We start from the raw sequence: 21,758 nt of genomic DNA on the forward strand, positions 1-21,758 counted from the left end.
GGCCACCCATACTATCATGTACCCATTCCCAGGTAGAAAAAGAAACTGCCAACCAAAATCAAAAATAGTGTTATTAATTCTGATGTCTCCGAAGCACAAAAAAAAAAAAAAAAGAACCAAAAAAAAAAAAAAAAGGAAATAAAGAAACCACCCTTCCCACACTTCAGGCCCCAGGTCCAGGCCAAGGGGGCCACCCCTGCAGTCAGTGCAGGCCCAGGGGCTGAGGTGGTCCTGACCACGGGCTCCAAGAGGGACCAGCCCATGGTTTGGCTCTTAGGGTCTGGCTGGGAGGCTGACTGCCTCCATCTGGGGAGCCCAGGCCCTGGACTGGGGATGAGAGAGATCAGGGGTCAAGGTCAGAGGTCTGGGTCATTCAGTTTTGGTACTCTGGCCAAGGCAGCCAGAGGTCAGGGTTCAGACATGGAGGCCAAAGCCACTCAGTTCTGTGGTCCAGCAGAGAGGCAGCAGAGCAGGTCCGTTACTGAGTCCTAGGAGGAGGTCCAGTGGGCGCCACGTAGCTCAGTACTGGTGTTCCAGCAGGGGCTGGGCAGCCGGGCTCTCACGCTCCTCGACAGGGGCAGGCCAGTCGCCCGGGGCACCCGTAGGTGTGCCACTCTCAGGGGCACTGCTGTCCAAGCAAGGAATGTCCTGGGCAGCTCTGGGGGGTGAGGCCTCAGTGCTGACATCCGGGCTGAGGCTGAGGCTGAGGTCTAGAGGCACCTGGGGGAGGGGAGAGAGGTTGGCAGATGAGCAGGCCTTAGCCTTCTGCGACCCAACCCTCCCACAGGTGCCTTACCTGAGATTTGGGGGTACCTCCTTTGGGGCTACCTGAGGCTGGCTCCCCATCAGATCCTCCTAGCCCCTTCCGGCCCCCCAGGCTCCACTTCCCACTGGGGCCCTCAGAACTGAGGAGACCAGGACCAGGGGGCCGTGAGGTCCGGGGACCCTCTGTGGGGGTAGGCGATGCAGGGGGTGGTCCAGGGAGCCGAGGGGGAGGCCACTGCAGCAGAGGTGGGGGCCGCCCATCACCAGAGCCACTCAGGGAGGGCCGCGGTCCCCAGCCAGGGCCTGGTGGGAGGGGTTGGTCACCATTGCCTGTAGGAGACAGATAAGACAGCAGAGACCTCAGCTGGGCTGCACTTCTCACCCACGGGTTCAGCCCAGCCTCGCCTGCTCACCTGCCGTGTTCTCAGGCGTGGGGTGTGCCATGGGAGGGTTATTGCTGAGGGAGGTCAGGCCACCGCCCCCGCTACAGTCTGAATCATCCACGTTCCCGCCACTATTGCAGCCGGCACCACAGCCCTTGTGAAGCCTGGGGGTGGGGAGGTAGAAAAGGGATCAGGAGGGACATGTCTGAGGCCAGAGTCCTCACAAGCATGAATCCTCAGCCCCAGGACAAGTCATCTAATACCTGTGAGCCCCAGGATCCTCCCCTCTAAGAAGCTGCCACCTACTTTGCAGAGTCTTTTGAGGGTGCGTTGTCAACAGTGCTTGACGGCTAAAGGCCACTGTTAGCTCTAGGGGTAAGGTGACATCTAGGAGGGGCAGGTCAGCTCTGGGAGGGGATCATCTCTTAGGATTCAAGCCCTGGCTCCAGCACGTCCTCCCTCTGAGACCCAGGAGGGAGGTACTGCACCTCAGCTTCCTCCCGTGCCACACGTCACCCCTTCCTGAGGCCTCACCTCTCCCAGCTGCGCAGGAGCCAGCGGGCAATGGCACCCAGGCTGATGGGGCCACCCCACAGCGCCCGCAGCTGGGGGTGGCTGCCAGCCAGCGAGGTGGTGAGAGGCGACACGTAGATGGGGTAGCCCAGCGGCTGGTCACAGGAGGAGTTGATCATGTTGCGAAGCGCCTGCTTGGCATTCTGGATGCTGCCACGCTCAGGGTTGCGGTTGCGCAGGAACACCAGCTCCTGCTGCTGCCCGGCCCACAGGCCGCGCACGCACTCCCGGTTCACCTGAGAGCCACGTGCCAGGGTCAGGGGACTGGCCCAAGGGGTTTTGGGGGCAGGGCTTAGGGCAGGTGGGGCCAGCCCAACCTTGATGACTCGGAAGCTGAGGTGGCGCCGGTTGAGCATGATGATCTTGTACTCATCAGAGGCATCATCCAGGACGTGGCGCAGCGCCAACAGGGAGGGCGTGTTGCTGAGGATGGCGCTGCGCCATGCCGGGTCACCCTCATGTGAGATGACCAGCCGCTCCTCGTTGGCCGCAATGGCATCGTATAGGGCTGCTGGCTCCTCATATTCATCTGGGGACGTGAAGTGGTCCTGGTAGGGAGGACAGGGGGACCGGGGTCAGTGGCCCCTGCCCTGGAGACAGGCTTCATTCCCCACCTGCCCATGCTGCTGGGCACACCCCTCCCCCACCTGGTGAAGCTTGAGGGCCATGCGAACCCCAGGCGCCACAACGCGGTGAAGCAGGTCCATGTCGGCAAAGACCCACTCGTCGCGTGGGGAGGTGATGCGAAAATCCCCCTTGAACAGGGCGTGCAGGCCGTAGAGGAAGGGCTCCAGGCTAAGTGAGAGGAAGAACGGGGAGGGGAAAGAGAGGGGTGTCGAAGACCCAGGGGTAAGGCTTCAGAGTGATCCAAGCAGAGGCCTTTCCTCACGCTGGGCCTCAGTTTCCCCATCTTGACAGGCCAATCTCTGCCCATGTCTCTCACAGAGCGCTGAGGAGCAGGCAAGGTCATGACCCGGAAGTGCCCTGCCCACGGGAGAAGAGGTACCCCAATAGGAAGGGCCACTGCAGTTTCTGTGGCCACTGCGGCCAGAGACCACAGGGCTCTTTGTGGAAGAGGTGGGGTGGGGACGGCAGTAGGCCCAGTGGGACACCCGAGCACTCACCTTGCAGACATGCTGTGAGAGGCTGTCCCCAGGGCCCGGCGGCCCAGCACACATAGGCCAAAACACAGCGTGACCAGCGGGGAGTTCCAATCCTGGTCCACGGGCTGTGGCATAAGGACCCCCGTCCCAGAGCCCAGCTCAGACCTGGGACAGGGAACTTGGAGTGGGGGCTGGGGCCCAGGCCAAGGGAGGCTCAGAGTGAGAGGAAACCAAATAGGGAGAAGGGAGGCAGGGAAGCCCAGGTCCCACAGCCCCAGGTGGCAGCCTCAGGTAGTAGAGCCTGACCTGGCTGCGCCGGGAGGCACAGTACTGGATCCACTCGAGGTGCACTGCGCAGAAGGAGGGCAGCGAGAGGCCAGAAAGACGGAGGTCATAGTCCTCATCCACACTCAGAGAGAAGGTGGGATCCGAGTCGGCATAGCCGGGCGCCCGCACAGGCCTCAGGGCTGCCGCGATGCCCTCGTGGCTGAGCCACGCCTCCAGCTTTGGTGAGCGGCTCACGTAGTAGATGATGCTCTGGGAGAGGAGGGGCAGGCGTCAGGCCGGGGTCCCAGCCCTGGCCACTGGAGAAGAAAGCATGGAGGTTCAGAGGCTCTTCCCCAAGACTGAGCTGAAGTCTGCCTCCTGGGATGCCCCGCTCCTAAAGCCGTCTCAGCTCTCAAGAGCAACTAGGCAAGTTGGCTCCTTCCCCTAAGCCAGGGAGGAGGAGCCACAAAGTCACCAGGAGGCACCCACTTACAGAGTGGTAAGTCCTGTGCTGGAGCCAGCACTCACAGGAAGCATCTGCCTGCCTCTGACCAGAATATGCCATTTATATGAGAAATATGAGGCTCAGACAGATGGCAGCCCCTGAGAACAAGATCATCATGCTCAACCTTTACCATCTCAGCTTCCAAGTCATCAAGGTGGGAATGGCCCCACCTGCCCTGAACCCTGTCCCCCACCCGCCTCGGGCTGGCCTCGACCCTGGGGTGAGGCCCTCAGGTGAACCTTCAGTGCCGGTGCAGCCTGTGGGCGGGGCAACAGCAGGGGCTGGTGTTCCTGCACAAACAGAACCCCGAGCGAAGGCGCATCCAAACGTCACATGGGCAGGGGGCGGGGAGCAAAGCGGGCAGGACAGACTGAACTGCAATCTGAACACCAGACCTTCCCCATCATGACATTGTGGGATCCAGATCTCGGGGCCGGAAGGGCAGGCTGTAGTATTGGGCCTACCTCAGAGCGCCTGGGTCACAGATCCCTTTAGGCAGCTGAAGCATGACAGACATCAGGCCTCGCCTCAGAAAGAAGCCACGGGCACACCTGGTACCCAAAGCTGGGGGCTCCTGGACCTCTTGTTAAAAGGCCCTGTTGGTTATAAGCAGGGGTTTGGGCAAATGTACAGGAGCTTTGAAAGGCAGGTAGCTGGCATGGCCAGGATGGATGGGCAGGTTAAGGCCGGCAGGGCAGCCAGTGAGGTGACAAAGATTCCATGTGCCACCCTGAGACGGAGATAATGGGGCAGGCCCTTTGCCAGGGCAGACCCGCTCCAGACTGACCTTCTTGCCCACAGCTTGCCTCTACAATCCAGCTTTTTACCAGAGCTGCTAAAAAGACCCAGAAAAGAAAAGCTTTGGCCAGGCAGCGTGGCTCACACCTGTAATCCCAGCACTTCGGGAGGCGGAGGTGGGAGGATCGCTTGAACCCAGGAGTTCAAGACCAGACTGGACAACATGGCGAAACCCCATCTCTACAAAAAATACAAACGTTAGCCAGACGTGGTGGTGCACGCCTGTAGTCCCAGCTACCTGGGAGGTTGAGATGGGAGGATTGCTTGAACGTGGGAGGTGGACATTGCAGTGAGCCCAGATGGCGCCACTGCACTCCAGCCTGGACAACAGAATGAGACCTTGTTTCAACAAAAAAAAAAAAAGAAAAAAGAAAAGTTTCAAGTACAGGGGGAGGAGCTGGCCTGGCACATATCAGGTGCTCAGGTGCTTGGTTAACCTTCACCAGCGCCATCCTTTTCTCTGACACACTCACAGTCATCTCGGGAGGAAACTGAAGACGGGGGCAATACTAGCAGCGGCTCCGCCCGTGAGCGCTCACTGCAAGCTGGGCTCTGCCCAAGGTGCTTTCCGGGAAGCACTGCCCGGACTCCGTGCAGCCTCAAGCCATGGTGCCTTTTCCGACTCTTGTGGTCTTTCCCAGCTGCAGGAGCAGGTCTGAGAGCCCAGTGACTCCCACGAGAAGGGCAAAGCTAACAGGAGGGGCTCTGCCCCGACTGGCCAACCTCGAAGGCTGGAAAGGACCTATCCCTGCAGCTGTGACACTTCCCCAAATGCACCAAGCTCTCCAGCACACCCGCCTCCCCCTGCCCCATCCCCGGCAGCCCTGACTTGTCCTTCCAAGTTTCACCCTCAGTCCACATCCTCAGCGGAGCCACCCCAGGTCCTCCAAGCATTTCCCCCAGACTCAAATTCTGCCCAGCCTTTGAGGCAGCCTTAGATGTGGCAAGTCAGCTTCCCCATGGGACAAGAGACCTCGCCGGGCGCATCTCAACCTGCTGGCCCTGGCCTGGCAGGCACAGCGGGGCAACCTGGGCAAGGGCACCTCTCTCAAGATGGGACCGGAAGGTAGACTGGGCCATCACCTCTGGGTGACCTGGGACTGGGAATGTCCCTCTCTAGACACAGCCTCCTTCTTGATGAAAGGGGGGTGGTCTCACAAATCCTTGCCTAGGAGTGGCTGGGAGGGCAGAAGGAATGACAAAGAAATGACAGCTCCTCTGATACGTGGTGTGGACAGGATGTCCTTTAGAGAAGGCCAGCCATCAGCGCGTGAAACTGTTGCAGAGAGAACCTAGGTGGCAGGTGGCAGGCTCACCTGGGCCCCAATAGGCCACCCCCCGAGCCCAACATAGGGAGTGCCAAGGCAGATCCTAAGAAGGCATGTGGGAGCCTGGACTGTGACCAGCAGGCCACCCCACTCCCAGTACCCTTATTCTGGGCACCACAAGCCTCAAATTTTCTTTTTTTCTTTTCTTTTTTTTTTTTTTTAGACAGTCTTGCTCTGTCGCCCAGGCTGGAGTACAGTAGCACGATCTTGGCTCACTGCAACCTCTGCCTCCCAGGTTCAAGTGATTCTTCTGTCTCAGCCTCCTGAGTAGCTGGGATTACAGGAACCCACCACCACACACACCTAATTTTTTTGTATTTTTAGTAGAGATGGGGTTTCGCCACACTGGACAGGCTAGTCTCAAACTCTTGACCTCAAGAGATCCACCTGCCTCAGCCTCCCAAAGTGCTGAGATTACAGGCATGAGCCACCACGCCTGGGCAAGCCTCAACATTTCTGCCGTCTCAGGGAACTGCAATAACCCCCACTTCTCAAGGGGTAAGCTGAGGCACACAGGGAAGAAACATTCCAGGCTGATCAGAACCCCCATTCCAGGGCTCCTTATGCACCCCACATTGCCTCAGCAACTCCCACCATCCCCAAGAGGTAGCTCAAGATCCTCAGGCCTGGCTCAGAGCCCTCAGGCTGAGGCAGGAAAGCTCCGTGGCTCACAGGGCTGGCCTGGGTTCAAAGCCTGGCTTGGCCACTTTCTTCAGATTCTGGAACCTCTGCAAGCCAACTTCCACATCTGTGAGACAGCAGGGCCCCTCTCAAAGAGTAGGGGGACTCTACCCAGCTCAGGAGAGATGTCCAGCATAGCGCCCACCCAAGGCAAATGCTACTGCTCAGGCAGCCGCTCCCATGACGATCATTAACGCGACAACTGCTAGCTCTACCACTGCTCTGTGCTGGGTGAGCTGGGGGCAGGGGGCAGGTGGTTTCCAAGGCTGGCCTCTGCAACTGCCCACCTGCCCCATACTCACTGCCCAAAGCAAGCCTTCCTTGCCTGGGAACCTATCAGAGCCATATGGGCATAGAAGCCCCTGTAACCTGAGGTCTGGCAATGGCACCTCAGGGGACACTTAAACTCTGAGGCCTTGGCTTCCCTTGGACAAAACAGGTTCCCAACAACCCAGAAAGGGGTACTGGGGCCTCTGGTCCGCGAGCGCTCACCAGCAGGGGCCCTGCTGCCCGGCCGCGCCTGCCCGCCATACCTTGACGTAGTAGGTGATGAGGATCTTGCGGAGGTCGAAAACCTGCAGCATGGAGGCAGCGTTGTTGTCACTGATGCTATAGCCCTCCAGCACGTACTTGCTGGCTGTCACCTCCCAGGCCAGCCAGCGCTGCCCGAAGGCGGCATTGAAGGACAGGACCCGTGGCAGGTGGCCGGGTTCGCAGCAGCAACAGCCCTCGTCCTCCTCCACACCCTCGGTGATGGCCTCCACCTCACGCTGCTGGCAGTAAGTGCCTGTGGGGGAGGGGTGTGCAGTCAGGAGCCGCAAGAACAATCCCTACCTGCCCCGTCCTGGGAGAGTGACCAACATGGCATCAGAGGCCTGTTGCCATTCCCCCCCGGACGCCAGGGGAGTCAACCTTATTGGATGCCAACATTCACAAAGGAGCGCCTGCCTGTCCCAACTCCCAGCATCCAAGGGCAGGGCAGGAGGGAGCAGGGACACTGCGTCTGGCCCCTCTGCACTCTTCGGGCATTCAACACACGTCTTCCTGAGAGGAAGGAGCTGGCTCGCTCATGGCGCCCAATCCGTGGGCCAAGCCTGAGACCACAGAGCAGGCTGGGCATGAGAACTCCGACCTCCAGGCCCAGGCCCTTACTGCAGTGACCTGTAGAGTCACTGGGACCTAAAGCTGGGGCAGGCACAGGGCTTGGCCAAGAGACCCTGCCACCTCATTGCTCAGACTGGGAAACGCGGCCCAGGGAGGAGGAGTGCCTTGCCCAAGGCCACCTGCCAGCCTGCGCAGAGCTGGACTGGACCTCACTCGCATGTGCTATTGAACACAGCTCCCATGTCAGGCCCGAGCCGTGCCTGCCCACCCGAGCCTGGTCCTGCGGCTCACCCCGGAACTCAAGGCCACGCAGCTGGAAGGTGACGAGGCCATTGCCAACCTCGATGAGGTGCACCAGGGCGTTGAGGTAGTCGGAGGCCAGGACGAAGCAGTCGCCAGGGCCGTAGTTGCCCCAGCGGCCCAGCGCCAGGTCCCCACACAGCGTGTGCTGCAGCGAACGCGCCAGGTGCTCGTAGAAGATGGAGTTGAGGTTGTTGTCATCAGCGCCTAGGACCCAGGACAGGCAAACGGACAACGTGACAAGTTAGCGAGGCTCCCTCCCCAGGGAGGCCCTGCCCTAAAGCTCCTTGGATGGCTGGGTACACACCAGGGTTCCGGTCCAGCTGTGTGACCAGGCGGGTGTTGGAATGATCCACACGTTTAGTGCTGTTCAGAGAGAGAGCAACAAGGCGGTTGACCAAGAAGGTGAAGAGAGGGTGCACCCTGCTCATGCTCTCCCTGTGCCACAAGGCCAACGCCATCCAGGACAGCCCCGTTATGCAGGCAGATGAGGAGACTGAGGCTCAGGGACATGAAGGGACTCACGCAGGACACACAGCCAGGAAGCAGGGAGGCTGGGCTCATCCCCAGACCCCAGCATCCCCAAGCTGTGAGCCCGAGGCCTTAGCCTGGTGCAGGCTCTGCCCGCATCAGATCCACCACCTCAAGTGTCCCCACTGTGCCCAAGCCCTCCCATACCTGCTGTGGGCCCCTCTGTGGGTGGCCTCCAGCCTGGGCTCCACACCCCTCCCTTCCTGTCCTGCTGGGCGTGCTCCCGCCTCCTGTGAGACTCACTTGTAGTCACGCTCCCAGAACTTGAGGGGCCGCGCATAGGACATGATGAAGACGGCGCTGCCCAGCAGCGGGTTGAGAGGTGTGGAGAAGAGCCCCGAGAGCAGGGCCTGGACGAACAGCATGGCTGAGTCTGAGCTACAGTCAAGGAGGCAGCGGGCAACAGGACCTCCCAGCCCCCCACCACCCCCCACTGCCCCAGGCCACAGCCCTCCCTGCACAACCCCACCCAAACACAGGCCGGATGCGTGGCACGGCAAAGGGCTGGGCAAAGGCGTGGAAAGCCGAGCCCCAGGTGATCTGCCAGGGCGCGATGTAGGTCAGCACAAAACGCAGCTTGTACAGCAGGTCCCACAGCTGGCAGGGCCAACAGGGAGAAGAAAAAAGACATGCAGGGTCACTCATGGAAGCCCCTGGATGCCAGGCCCCATTCAGAGGCTTGGGTCATCCCACTGGGGCCAAGCTCAAGATCACTACCAGCCCTTGTGCTCTGGACATGGCTCAAGGCACCTGACACCATTACCAACCCCTGCCTGAGCTCTAAGAGGGCAGTGGCCATTTAGTTCAACACAAGTACCCTGTGAGCTTCTTATTCCTATTGCTGGCCCCACTTCACAGACGGGAAAGTTGAAGTTCAGAGAAGATACAGAAGGTAAGTGACCTCCTCAGGTCATGCCACTAAGTCACTGGTGAGGCTGAAGCTGGACTATAGTACTGAAAGTCGAGGAGAGCCACAGGCCCTGCCCTCAGAGGGTACGCAGTGTGGATGCCCACCATCCTGGGCCAGGCCAGAAAACAAGAACAGAATGCTCACGTCAGGGAGAAAAAGGCTCAGGCCTGCCTTTTTCTCCAGTAGAGTACAGGAGGCCTTTGGCCTCCAGTACAGTGCAGGAGAATGGTCCTTAGTTCAAAGAGCCCCCAAGCCCTGGCAATGTCACAGCCAGCAGAGCACCTGTACACGCCAAGGCACTAGGAGCTTCCGAAACTCAGCTCTGACTGCTCTGGATCCAGGGTGGCAAAGGGGTGCAGAACTCAGAGGTTTGCATCCAGAGGGTAAGGCCAGGTCCTGATTACCCTAACCATTTCTGAGGAGGTGGTCGTGGGGTCAGACAGGCCTGGGTTCACATCCTGGCTGCCCGCCAATTCTCTGAAAACCTGAGGCAAGTCCCTCAACCTCCTTCAGCCTCAGCTTCCTCTCTGTAGAGGGTGGAAGTAACCCCTTCCTTGAGAAGCTGCTGCAAAGGCCCATGGTGCTGATAGAGCGGTGGCCACAGGCCCTCAGGAAATTCTCTTCCCACCCAGGCAGAAGTTGGCTCTGCTCCCATTGGGCAGCCTGGCGTCTGGGCCACAGCCACCAGCTCACCTTGCTGCAAAGCAGGGACATGAGGAAGTAGTCAAGCAGAAAGCCCTGGGAGAGGCGCGGGTAGTCGAAGTGGAAGAGCAGGACAGTGAAGGCCAACGTCAGGTACTGCTGCGGAGGGCAGCAGAAGGCTGAGCGCAGCAGCTTCAGCCCAGCCACGGTCATCAGCAGCGCCCGGCAGCTGTGGGTGAGGGGCAGGCATCAGGTGCTCGGTAGGGGACCAGGGGCAGTGGGTATAGGTGTCCCATCCCTTGCCTACTCTGGCCGGAGAGCAACCCCTGGCCTCTGCTCTGCCGGGTTGACCCCTGCTCTTTTGGACCCGTGACTCTTAGTCCCTTCTCTTCCAAAGGAAGTGGTGGGAACACATTTGCTTTTGAAGAGGCAACACTTCTCCCGCTTTAGTTTGTTGAGCAACCTTAGACGTGACTCATTTCCTCTTAGGCCTCAGTTTCCCCATGGATCAAAAGGGAAAGTGGGTGATGGGATCGTTGAGGGTGGGGTGGTCCTCACTAGAGGCAGTACTTGTCCGGGTGGCTGACGACTGTGTGGGCATCCACCGTGAGGGCGTTGAGCACCACGGCTGGGTAGATGAGGTACTTCTCTACGCACTGCAGGCCAGCATACAGCTTCTCAAACCACATCACCTGGGCGGCACCTGTGTGCAGAGGCCAGGACTCAGTACCTGGCTTCCACATGCCCACCTTCCCTGTGGAAGTCCTTCCCTAGGAGGGCAGGCTGTGCTGTCCTGAGTCCTCAGAGACTCTGGGGGGAGGGCTGATCTGTGGCAGCTCAGAGAGCAACGAGCCTCAGCAGGGAAAGGGCTCCACATGCCATTTAGCACATCGAGGCTTGCTTTATGGTGGGTGCTCTGCCCTGCTTTGCTGTCTGCAAAAACAAGGCCAATGATGAAATCGCAAACACCCACGTACAGCAGGCTGGCTAGGGCCTGATTGCACGGTGAGCCCGTGAGCTGGGCCCTTCTAAAGGGCAGATCCCTCGGTTCAGGCTGGTTGTAGCCACAGACGGATGCTAGTCCGGGAGGCAGAATCTTCTGTCGTTTAAGAAAAACTCAAGAAACGTGGATCTTCATATTTCAGATCAAGATGCTAAAATACAGGCTCCAGGATTTTTTAAAAAATGTTACACAGCCCAGTAAAAATGTGCTCCAGGCAGCTCTGGTCCATTGGTGACCAGTGTTTAATTCTGGACAAGAGATCGCTTCAGGGCCTTGGGGTTCTAATTCTTCCGTCTCCTCACAGACAGCAAGGAGGGCAGGACCAGGGCAACGCAGGAAAGGGAAGGGCACAGCAGGGCACGGGGAGGAGAGTAGGTGGAGAGCGCAGCAGGGCAACACGGACACAGAGGGCAGGGAGGGTGCAGAAAGGGTAGTGTGGGCAGTGAGTGCCCCCTGCTGGCACTCCTGAGCTGAGAGGACCACAGCTCTCACCAGCCAGGCTGCAGCCTGAACCACTGCCCAGGCCTGACCATCAGGGGCGGGAACTCACCACGCACTTCATACTGGCTGTACTCCAGCGGCTTCAGCACGGGCTGTGACAGGCAGAACCAGGGCAGCTGTTTGCGGAGTTGTGGCAGCAAGTAATGTGTGAAGAAGCCCACGGCCCCAGCCAGTGCGTACAACACGAAACCCAGCACCGACTGCAGGAGGGAGAGGCCAGAGGCTCAGCCGACGGGAGCAGACCAAGGGGCCACAGAGGGCCACCTGGCACAAGCCGGGGAGGGGCTGCCCAGGGTGCTCAGATCGAGCAGGCTCCCACCAAGACAGTGAGAGGCAGCAGCGGCCCATGCCACACAAACCTTCAGGGCAATAAAGACGGTGCTGGCACTGATGGCGAAGGTGAGCACGGCGATAACCACACACATCACCAGGTCGGAGTGCAAGACCTCACGCTGCAGGGCCAGGAGAGACATTCAGCTGCCCGGCCAGGAGAGACACTCAGCTGCCCAGCAGCCCAGGTTGGACATGCCCCTCCCAGTACCCCCAGAACTTGTCACCACCTCCCCACAGAACCCCACCCCCCGCCCCCTCACCACTGACTGGCGCATCTTGTCCGGCAAGGGGTCCGGGGGCTCGGCCCGGGCTGTCTCCAAGCTGCGCTCCTCCAGCTCAGGGAAGAGCTTGCTCCGGATCAGAGACCTGGGGGTGAGGAAGAGTCAGGAGGAGGACGCCCCTTCTTCCCCGGCCCCAGTCACAGGCACATGCACAGACCACAAACCCCTACTGTGCAGACACAAACACACGACCCGGAGTACACACACCAGCGCGAGCACAGGCGCGTGCGGGAACCCACCAGAGCACGGTGGGGTCGCTGCTCTGCCGGCTCAGGTGGTAGGACAGCGCCACCAGGAGGCCACAGAAGACTGAGAAGAGGACAGGGACGTGCTGCTCTGGCCACGGAGTCTGGGGAGAGAATCCATGCTGGTCAGGGGAGGTGAGGTAAGCATGGAGTCTGGGCTGCCCCCATGTGAGAAGCCACTGCTGAGCCCAGTTCACAGCCCCGCCCCAACCATCCCTACACACTGCAGCATGCCCCCACCTCGAAAGCCACCCCTACCTTGATGGCCCCAAGGCAGAAGCCGTAGAGCAGGGCAGCGGCCAGCAGGCTGCGGGAGAGGCTGAAGACTGCCGTGAGCGGGCTGGTGGCGGCTGTGCGGAAGGGAGAAGTACAGCCCAGCTCTCACCTGCAGGTACCCACCTCAACCCTAGCCCCACTTCCCCTCAACTCCCAGAGGCTGGCCTCCCTGGAACGGCACCCCCAGTCCATTGTTCTCTGTTGCTCCAAGCCCCAAGGGGCCTTCAGAGCTTCCAAGATTCTCAGATTTAAACCACTTGCCTGGGGAGGGAAGGAGAGAGGAGAGGGCGGAAACCCTGAGTCTGCAGGACAGATGCGGAAGGAGGTTCCGCAAGGGTGGAGCCAAGGACCCAATCGGAGGGCCCTCCGGGGCCTCCGCACGGACCCCACCCCGGAGCCACCTGTGGGCATCATACCTGTGCCCCCGAAGCCGTGCATATCTATTTGCTCCAGCAGGTACATGAGGCAGGTGTTGACCTGGGGCAGGAGGCCCAGGAGGAAGACGAAGGGGAAGCACAGGGTGAACACTGGTAGGGAGGGGACACGAAGGCCCGGTCAGCCTGCTGGCTTCCCGCGGCCCACCCTCGGGGACTCACTCTCCTGGGCCACCTCATCCCTGCCCCAGCCTCACCAGTGGCCACGTCTCGGGCACAGAAGAAGAAGGAGGCGGAGAAAAGCGTGAGGCCATAGAGGGAGACAGGTGGGAAGGGCTGAGCTGAGCCCAGGGCGTCCAGCAGCCAGATGAGCAGACAGCAGATGCAGAAGTAGACAGGCCGGCTGTACGCGATCACCCAGTTGTGGCCCTGAGGGGTCAGCGCATGAGGAGCTGGGTCTCCCCCACTGGCCACGCCTCTGGCACATGCACACACTCAAGGGCCCCAGGCCTGGCCCTGGGTCCAAGCTGGAGAGCCTGGCCAGGTGGGGGCGATGGAGGTGAGGGACGAGGGAGCCCCAGCCCTCCATGCCCTACCCTCCTCCCCACCTGGTCTCAGCCCCTCCCGGGGCCTCCTGGCCAGAGGCGCTGCTCCATGGGTACTCACGTGCATGGGGGACGCAGCATCAGGCTGGACGCTCTGGAAGAGACAGGGCTACGTTGGCAACTAGAGCCGATGCCCACGGGATGGTCAGAGGCCCCGGACCTGTTCAGCTCCACCACTAGGCAGTTACGAGTGACCAGGTCAGGCCCCCGAACTGTCCTGGCCTCAGTTTTCTTGCTTGTAAAAGAGCTGGCCGGCTCTAGGGAATCTTAGGCAAATTATCTACCTTTTAGCTTATACCCCTTAAAACTGAAGTGGTGGGAAGGGCAATCTCGGGGAAAAGCTGGGTGCGGAAGGAAACACAGGGAGCCCAGCCTGACCTTCAGCAGGGAGTACTGGCAGGAGGCGATGACTAGGCAGAACTGGAAGACCCAGATGTCGGTGAAGAAGCCCTTGAGCAGCAGCAGGTAGCCCAGGAAGGCCACAAGGCTGCTCAGGCCCACGCCGAAGATGTTCTCCAGCACTCCCCGCGTCCTGCAGGGACAGCCAAGTCAGGGCATGCCCGTCCGGCCTCACCTTCCAGTGGGGCAGTGGGGGAGATGGACCTTGCCCTAAAGGCCCAGCTCTGGGACCCTGCCCATGCCAGACCCTTGTACTCTGACGACGCAAACACCTATAACTTTGAGGATGCGGCCTGGCAGCACCTGTTCCAGAGACCATTGTATTGCTCTCTCCTTCCCAATCTTTGCCCACTCTGGACATCGAGGGCTGAGAGCTCAGGGTGCCATCACTCCCGGGATTCCCCCATCCCCAGCTGAGGCTGAGTTAACTGCACGCGGCTACATCCTGCACGCTATCTCGGGCGTGCAACGCTATGCACATGGGACCAGCACCCAGTCGCTGTATCTAGAGAAACCCAAATGGATGGGAAGCCACATGGGCTCTAGGCCCAAGTTCTCTACAATGGGCAAGTCATCTGACTTCTCTATCAGATTTTCTGGGACTCGGTGTCCCCTCTGAGAAATGGGAAAGGTGAGATAACTGGTCTGTGAGCTTTTCTAGGTTACAGCACTCGATTTTCAAATCAACAGAAGCTAATACAAAAAAGTGAATAGGACGGCTGGGAGTGGGGTCTCACGCCTGTAATCCTAGCACTTTGGGAGGCAGACGCAGGTGGATCACGAGGTCAGGAGATTGAGACCATCCTGGCTAACACTGTGAAACCCCACCTCTACTTTAAAAAAAAAAAAAAAATTTAGCCAGGCATGGTGGTGGGTGCCTGTAGTCCCAGCTACTTGGGAGGCTAAGGCAGGAGAATGGCGTGAACCCGGGAGGCGGAGCTTGCAGTGAGCCAAGGTCATGCCATTGCATTCCAGCCTGGGCAACAGAGAGAGACTCCGTCTCAGAAAGAGTTTTTTTTAGCAGGACTTTGGAATAGACAGATTTAATACAGCACCACCCACTTGGCCACCCCTTTACACCACAAATGAACCATAGGAACCACCACTACAGACTCCAGCCAACAACACGCCCTCAGCTTCCCCCAAGTCAGGCTCTCTGCTGCCTGCCTTCCTCCACAGGTAGAGAGTCTGGGGAGCCAAGGTCCAGGGGCTTTCCAAGAATTGGGGGCCAAGGCCGCAGCGCACTCACCGGTCCAGCAGAGCCAGCAGGGCAAGCCGCTCGTAGCGCACAGAGGTCCAGCGGCCAGGGAGAAGCCAGTACTTATAGCTATGCTGGGCCCGGGGTGGTGCTTCCTCCATCAGCGTCTGCTCCTGGGATTCGTGCAGGGAGTCCTGGTCCAGCAGGTCAAACTGCAGTCCCCACAGCCGCGGCCGTCAGCCCCGCCACCCCACACACCGTCTACTGTTACCCCCTTCAGCACACCAGCCTGGCTGACCATTTCCATCAGCACATAAAGGCCCCCATCTAGCGGCCCCAGACTCCACCCGAACCCTTCACCCCAAAGGGCTCCTCCTCTCTCCAGCTTTCCAGGATGTGGCCCGATGGCTGCAGGGGCTGCCTAGAGTTACCAGTTCCCACGCCTGTCTTCCCCAGTCAGGCAGACTCTCCCACCTCTTCTGAAGCTCAAAGAAACCCACTTGTCCTTTGGGACCTGGCACAAATGCTACCCTCCTCCCAGACAGGGCCTGTCACTGTCACTCTGACTACCCCATCCAAGAGTGCATACAGAGCTCAGCCTTGAGGACAGGCCTAGGTGCCAACGCCAGCCCTGAGGCCCTGGGCACATGACTTGACCTTTCTCATTTGTTGTATCCTTCACTCAACAAGCACTTGTGGGGCCCCAGCTATGGGCCCGGCCCTGCACTGGGTTCCAAGGATAAAACAGCCAGAGGCGCACAGCCCTTCCCTCTGGAGGCGGCCGCCGGCCACGATTCCACTTGACATGGTTACGAGGAAGAAATGAACCAGAAGGGAACAGATGGGAGCTGCTGGGGGCTGCTCAACCTATCTGTGGCCTTGAGGGTCAGGGGCCAGGTACGCTTTCATCATCATTTTTTAAACTCTGAGATGGTGTTTTATGCATTCTTAGCACTTCTGGTGTTAATAGATTAAGCACATAAATTTACTGTCCAAATTGTGATGTTCTTAAGAACAACAGAGAACACTGCTTATGACTATACTGAGACAAGAAATGTTAACAGAGAGCACTCCAGCATCCACATGTGCACAGTGCACGCAGGGCAGCAGAGTCACCACGGGGTCCCTGTTTGCCAACAAAACACCGCCACTCCCACAAGTATCATCATTAACACCCATAGCCCCTGTTTATCGTGGGCCCCTCCAGAGTTAGGAATATACTCCAGAGGTATTCATAGAATAAACAAATAATTGACTTCTCCAGCTATTCAGACTCAGAGCCTCTGCCAGCATCAAAGGTCAGGACAGATAGAGTAGGGACCCTGGAGCCCTCACTCAGCACAGCCCATTCCTCCTGGGGCACCTGGGCAAGCTCTCTATACAGGCCAGACTCAGTGATCTGCCCACCCCATCATGCCCCACTGGCACGGCCCTTCCCCGGCCGCTCCTCACCTCCGGGATCTCCAGGGGCACCCGGCGCACCTGCATGCCCTGCAGAACCACAGGCCTCGGCTGCAGCAGGTTCAGGCCGCCTGTGGCCTCAGGGACATCAGCTGAGTGGAAGCTGGAGGAATGTGAGTGTCGGTCCCTGTGAGAACAGCAGCCATCAGGATCCCATGATAGGCAAGCCCTGGGGCTGGGTGGGGTCAAATTCAAGGCCAGGCACATGGGGCAGTCTGTGCTGAGACCAACCAGGACCCAAGGGACAAAAGTGCTGGGGTCAGGTGGCAGAAGTGCCTCCCTCCCAGGCCCTGGCCCGAGTGTTGAGGCTGTGCCCTGAGCTTCCTAGAAACTTCCTGCCTGGAGTGTCATGGAGCCAGGGACCCGAGGAGGTCTGTCCTTTGCTGCTCCCCATCCTACCCCTGCAGGTCTGAGCTGCCTCTGCCAACCCAGCAGGAAGAGAGCTAACTCCAGGCTCAGGGAACTGCCCAGAGATGCAGGCCACCAAGACAATGGCCTGGGAGGCCAGGCTTGGGAACTCACCAGACTCCATTAGCTGCCTGCTCCCCTTGCTGCCCTACAGGGTTCTCGTAGCCGCCTCCAGCCAGACCAAAGGTGTAGGAACGCCGCACACCTGGGGCAGGGTATGGGAGATGATGCAGCGTGGCAGAGACAGGAGCACCAAGGCCCGGCTCATGTGGGCACCAGACCCATCAAATGAGGCAGAACCCTATGCTGTGTCCTCTGAGAGGGCAGCCCAGCCTCTGGACAGGAAAGGGCCTACAGGTCAAGAGCCTGGGCGCAGCAATCACCTGCCCTGGCCTTAGATCTCCCCTGTACTGCAGGCTGAGCCTCCATTTCCTCATCATCAGAGAAAAAGATGACAGAGACACCGTGCCTCAGAGAGGCTGCAAGGATGATGTCTGGCAGAATTAGCAGAGTACCTGCCACAGGGCTGAGGAAGCACCACTGCTGGGAGGACTCAGGTTGTTGGGGGAGGGCGGGGAGGCACCGGGCCAATGGGCTTGGGGAAGGCTCACCGCTCTCATCGTAGAAATAGTGCACAGCACCCTCAGAGGTGTCATCAAAGGTGCAGGCCTCATGCACATTGGCACCGGCCCGGGTGAGCAACAGTGAAGAGGCGAAATGCAGCGCAGAGGGCAGCGTCAGCGCCCGGGAGTGAGAGGCAGCCCGGCCCCGCTGAGCCTCCTGCAGGCTGCTGGAGAGGGTCAGCCCCAGGTCAGCGCCAGTTAGAGCTCGTGGGCCCTCCCCGGCCCCTGGTGCCCCTCGGCCCAGCTGGCAGGGTGCTCACCTGGGAGGCGAGCCCATGACAGAGGCTGGAGGGGTGGGGTTGCTGCCTGCATTGTGGCGTCTCCGAATGGCCTGGGTCCGCCTCACACTGCTTGAGCAGTCCCGCCTGCCAGTCTCCTCAGCTGCTGCCCAGAGAGAGGTCCCCAAGCGTAAGTGACAGATGCTCAGACAGGGCTGGGGGAGTAAGGCTGGAGATGGTGCTCCGCCAGGAAGCTAAAAGCCTGGTACAACCACGCCCCAGCTCTGGGGCCCAGCCAGGTCACATAGCCCCTTGCTCAATTTCCTTACTTGCAAACAAGGATGACACTGATCTGCCCTGCCCCACCCCACTGGTGGTGGGAGGATGAGTGTGGATGATGAGAGTCCTCAGGGGACAAAGACTCAGGTGCTAACCAAGGATGCGAAGGCAGGTGGCTGAACCCATGTCTACGAGATTTGGCAGACAATGTCAATCATCACCAGGCCCACATCCATCTGCTGCCTACGACAGAGGCTGAGCTGACACTGACCAGGTCCGCTCTTACCTGCCCTTTGCCCAAACCCAAGCCCGTAACTCACGTCCCCCAGCCCGCCTCTAGAGCCAGTACTCACCTCCCCCAACGGCACCTTCCTCCTGCAGCTCCCCCCGCCAGCCGGGCTGGTTGGCAGCAGGTCCCCTTCGGGCCTCAGCAGGCAGCACAGCAGGCTCACCAGCAGCCTGCTCCACCCCAACCTGGGCCTCCAGCTCGGCCTTGGAGCCAGCCAGTGGGGGCCTCAGAACATCACCCCCAGCCCCATCCATGCTCAGCACTCGGGCATGTGTTTTAGCGCTGGCGGTACTAGGCGTCCGCTGGGTCCCATATGGCCGCTTGGGGGGCACAGCAGTTCCCTCCTCAGCCCCATGGGGGGCCCTCCGCTTCCGGGGTCCCCCTGCTGCACCCCGGGAGCTCTCAGGGGAGTAGCAGGAAGTAGAAGAGGAGCTGTCAGTACTGTAGCGGCGCTGCGATCGGAGACTGGAGGCCGGACTCAGTTCACTGCCCTCGCTGGTGTCTTCATCCTCAAAGAAGGCCCCACCTTCAAGCAGGGGCCGTCGAGGGGCACGGCCAGGTGGAGAGTGTCTTCGCAGGGGCGGCTGCTGTTTGCTAGGCCGTAGCAGGGCCAAGTCCTTGGGCCGCACAACCAGGAGCGGCTCAGCCAGGCCCGGTGGTGTCCCTGCTCCAATGACCGTGTCAAAGGAACGCAGCGTGTCATCTGAGGGGACTCCGGCGTCTGGCGAGGCGGGCAGCTCAGCCTCAGAGGGTGGGTCTGTGTCGCTGCCCTCAGGGGCTGGCCCCCCTGGGGGGCTGTCCAGATGGGTGGAGTTGGTCTTCTCACTCTTGAAGCTGCTCAATGTCTCCCTATCAGTGCCGCTGAAGCAAGAGTCTGAGGAGCCCGCTTTCTGGGGCGTGGGCTCCCCTGAGCCCCGCCGGTCAAGGGGCTGATAGCCACCTGCCCCCCTGCGTTGCTCCCGTCGACTGCTGGTCCTCACCAGGGCCCGGTCAGGCCGGGTCAGGGTCAGGAAGCTCTTGCTCAGCTCCTGGCTGAGGCTCCCCTTCAGGAGGGGGCTCATGGGAGTGTCAGCCATGCTGCTCCCACTCCAGGGCGCTCCATCTCCAGCCAGAGGAGAAGGCTCTGAAGAGTCTGTACTGGGAAGAGAGGGGTCTGGGACAGCCCCTGGAGGCGTCTGGGGAAGGTCTCCAACTGCCAGAAGAATGGGAGACAGAAAATGAGAAAAAGGGTTTCCTGCAAAAGGAACTGGTGGTAAGGGGGCTCTTACGCCCTGTACTTTTCCTGAGAGCCCAGCCACAGCAGCACACTGGGGAGGTCCCACAGAGGAATACAGAGGAGACCCAGGATGGAGCCAAAGTTGAGGGGATTCAATGACAAAACAGCTGGTCTAGCCCACAAGCCTCAGCCCCATAAGGCCCACGCACTCAGTTTCTCCTGCGAGCTGAGCTTCAGCATCTCTCGGTCGGCAGAGGTCACGATCACATTGTTGCTGCCCTGCTCCCGCACCAGCTCCTTGATGTCTGCAACCACAGCCCCAGAGGTGTCAGCAGGACCCCCTGGCACAGCATGCCAGCCCCTGTTTCACAGCACTATGCTCCAACCCTAAAGAGCAGCCACCTACCTCTCAGGGGCCCAGAGTCCTCCATTCGGGGCAGCAGCTCCTGAGTAGACAGAGAGAGGCGTGAAGGAGCAAACAAGGCAAGAAGTAGGCTCAGGACGCACCCACAGTAGGGACTGGCTCGCGGAGGAACAGCAGGACAAGCTGAAGTCCAGGCCCACTCACCGAGACCTGGTTGAAGCCAAACACAGAGTGCTGGGAGCTGCAGCGCACTGGGGGTGTGGAACTGACTTTCCGGAACACTGTCATCTCCACTCCGGGGTCCCTGGCAGTGAAAAAGAACAGCAGCTTTGAGCTAACCTCTCCTCTGTGTATGCTACTTCCATCTTTGCCACTGCTTCTTCTTCAGAAGTCACTTTACAATTCCTAGGCTAATACAAGACAAGTGTTCACATTCACTCAGAGAGCCAATGTTCTCTAAGTCCCTACTCCACCCTGCAAGGTTCAGGCCCAGGCACCAAAACCCCTCAATCCCCAGCACAGTCCCTACCCCACCCACCTGGGCGGATTGCTGTCCCCCTGGGCAGGCTCTTCCTCCAGCTCCCCCATGGTAGAGCTGCGCTTCTCCACGATCTCACCCTGGTCAAACATGGCATGCAGCCGATAGTTGACGGTCTTGATGGCAGCAAAGATGACAGCCACCACGAGGCAGTACACGCCGGCCACCATCAAGCTGGGAGGCAGGACCTGAAGATGAAAGTAAACCAGGTCTCTTTTCACAAAGCCTTGCCACTACAGGACGTAGCTGCCATCGTCGTCATAGCTAGGATTCACAGACTCACTAGAAAACTTCATCACCTCTGCACACAACCACTACACAGCCCTCGGCAAGGAGCTCTGTCTTCTGTTTAGCTGGATAAGATTAAGTGTGGGGTTCAAGGTCACTCGATCCAAGAAAGGTAGACTTTGGCCTCTTCCACGCAGACCCAAACTCTGCAGTGATTCCTCTCTCTCCACGTCCCAGAGCCCAGGGCACGGCCCCGAATCCCTGCCAGGCTGCCCTCCCTCTCCCGGCTGGAGTTACAGGTGGCCGTGGCATCTCACCATGTACAGCAAGAAGGGAAAGATGAGCAGGAAGATCCAGACATAGAGGTGGAAGCAGTTGGAGAAGGTGCTCTGGTGCGGGTCGAAGAACCAACCGCCGGTGAGCGAGGCCCACACCCCCTGGCGCAGGATCTGCAACACCTGCGACCCCATGGCCCCGCCGCTGCTGCGCGCGCCCCACTCCCGGGACCCTCATGGGGGCGGCCCCCGGCCCATGCCCCGTCTGGCGCCTGAGGGCCCCGGGGCCCGGCCTCACGCTCACGCCATGGCCTCCCCCAGCGGGGGAGGGGGGCTCGGCCGCGCGAGGGTGCGGGCAGGGGGCGGGGCCGACCGGGACAGTCAGCGGTGCAAGGCCCAGACGCGGGGGTGGGGCTGCATCAGGGGCGGGGTCCGCGTCCCCACTCGTGGCCCAGAATTGCTCCGAGGGGCCGAGCCGTCAGGCAGGCGCGGGGCACGGGCCGGGCACCCGTCGGCGGCATCCAGAGGTGGGCGTGGGGTGGATGCTCCCGGGCTGCAGGCGACAGCTCTCTAGTCTCCGAACCAGGGAGAACCTCAGGATTTGGGGTCCACTTCCGGGGTCGCAGGTCACTCGCTTGGGGCTCCGCGCTCGCCCGGCTTCTGCCGGTGCCGGCCTAAGGAGGAGGCCGGAAGAAGGAGCCGCGAGCCGCCAGCCTGCAGTGGCGCATGCGCCCAACGGTTCCAATTGGGACCC

At 60.1% G+C, this 21,758-nt stretch overlaps 1 protein-coding gene across 1 annotated transcript; it reads right to left on the bottom strand.

The window, feature by feature from the left end:
• Positions 1-53: 53 nt before the first annotated feature.
• On the bottom strand, positions 54-21,737 carry PCNX3 (pecanex 3). The gene is made up of 35 exons (XM_025358159.1): positions 21,047-21,737; positions 20,502-20,689; positions 20,168-20,267; positions 20,006-20,045; positions 19,809-19,904; positions 18,448-19,575; positions 17,858-17,981; positions 17,586-17,764; positions 17,089-17,179; positions 16,558-16,693; positions 15,157-15,278; positions 13,887-14,040; positions 13,570-13,602; positions 13,161-13,332; positions 12,946-13,056; positions 12,512-12,603; positions 12,248-12,357; positions 11,988-12,093; positions 11,754-11,846; positions 11,444-11,594; positions 10,449-10,593; positions 9,942-10,119; positions 8,827-8,935; positions 8,582-8,711; positions 8,115-8,173; positions 7,799-8,014; positions 6,937-7,190; positions 3,131-3,361; positions 2,846-2,949; positions 2,369-2,516; positions 2,039-2,269; positions 1,683-1,957; positions 1,179-1,312; positions 797-1,095; positions 54-720 (listed from the first exon to the last, which is right to left on the bottom strand). Exons 1-35 carry the CDS (start codon positions 21,197-21,199, stop codon positions 520-522), a joined length of 6,093 nt encoding a protein of 2,030 aa, XP_025213944.1. The 5' UTR covers positions 21,200-21,737; the 3' UTR covers positions 54-519.
• Positions 21,738-21,758: the final 21 nt, after the last annotated feature.

Source organism: Theropithecus gelada, chromosome 14 (assembly GCF_003255815.1).
Source record: "Theropithecus gelada isolate Dixy chromosome 14, Tgel_1.0, whole genome shotgun sequence".
Classification (NCBI taxonomy): domain Eukaryota; kingdom Metazoa; phylum Chordata; class Mammalia; order Primates; family Cercopithecidae; genus Theropithecus; species Theropithecus gelada.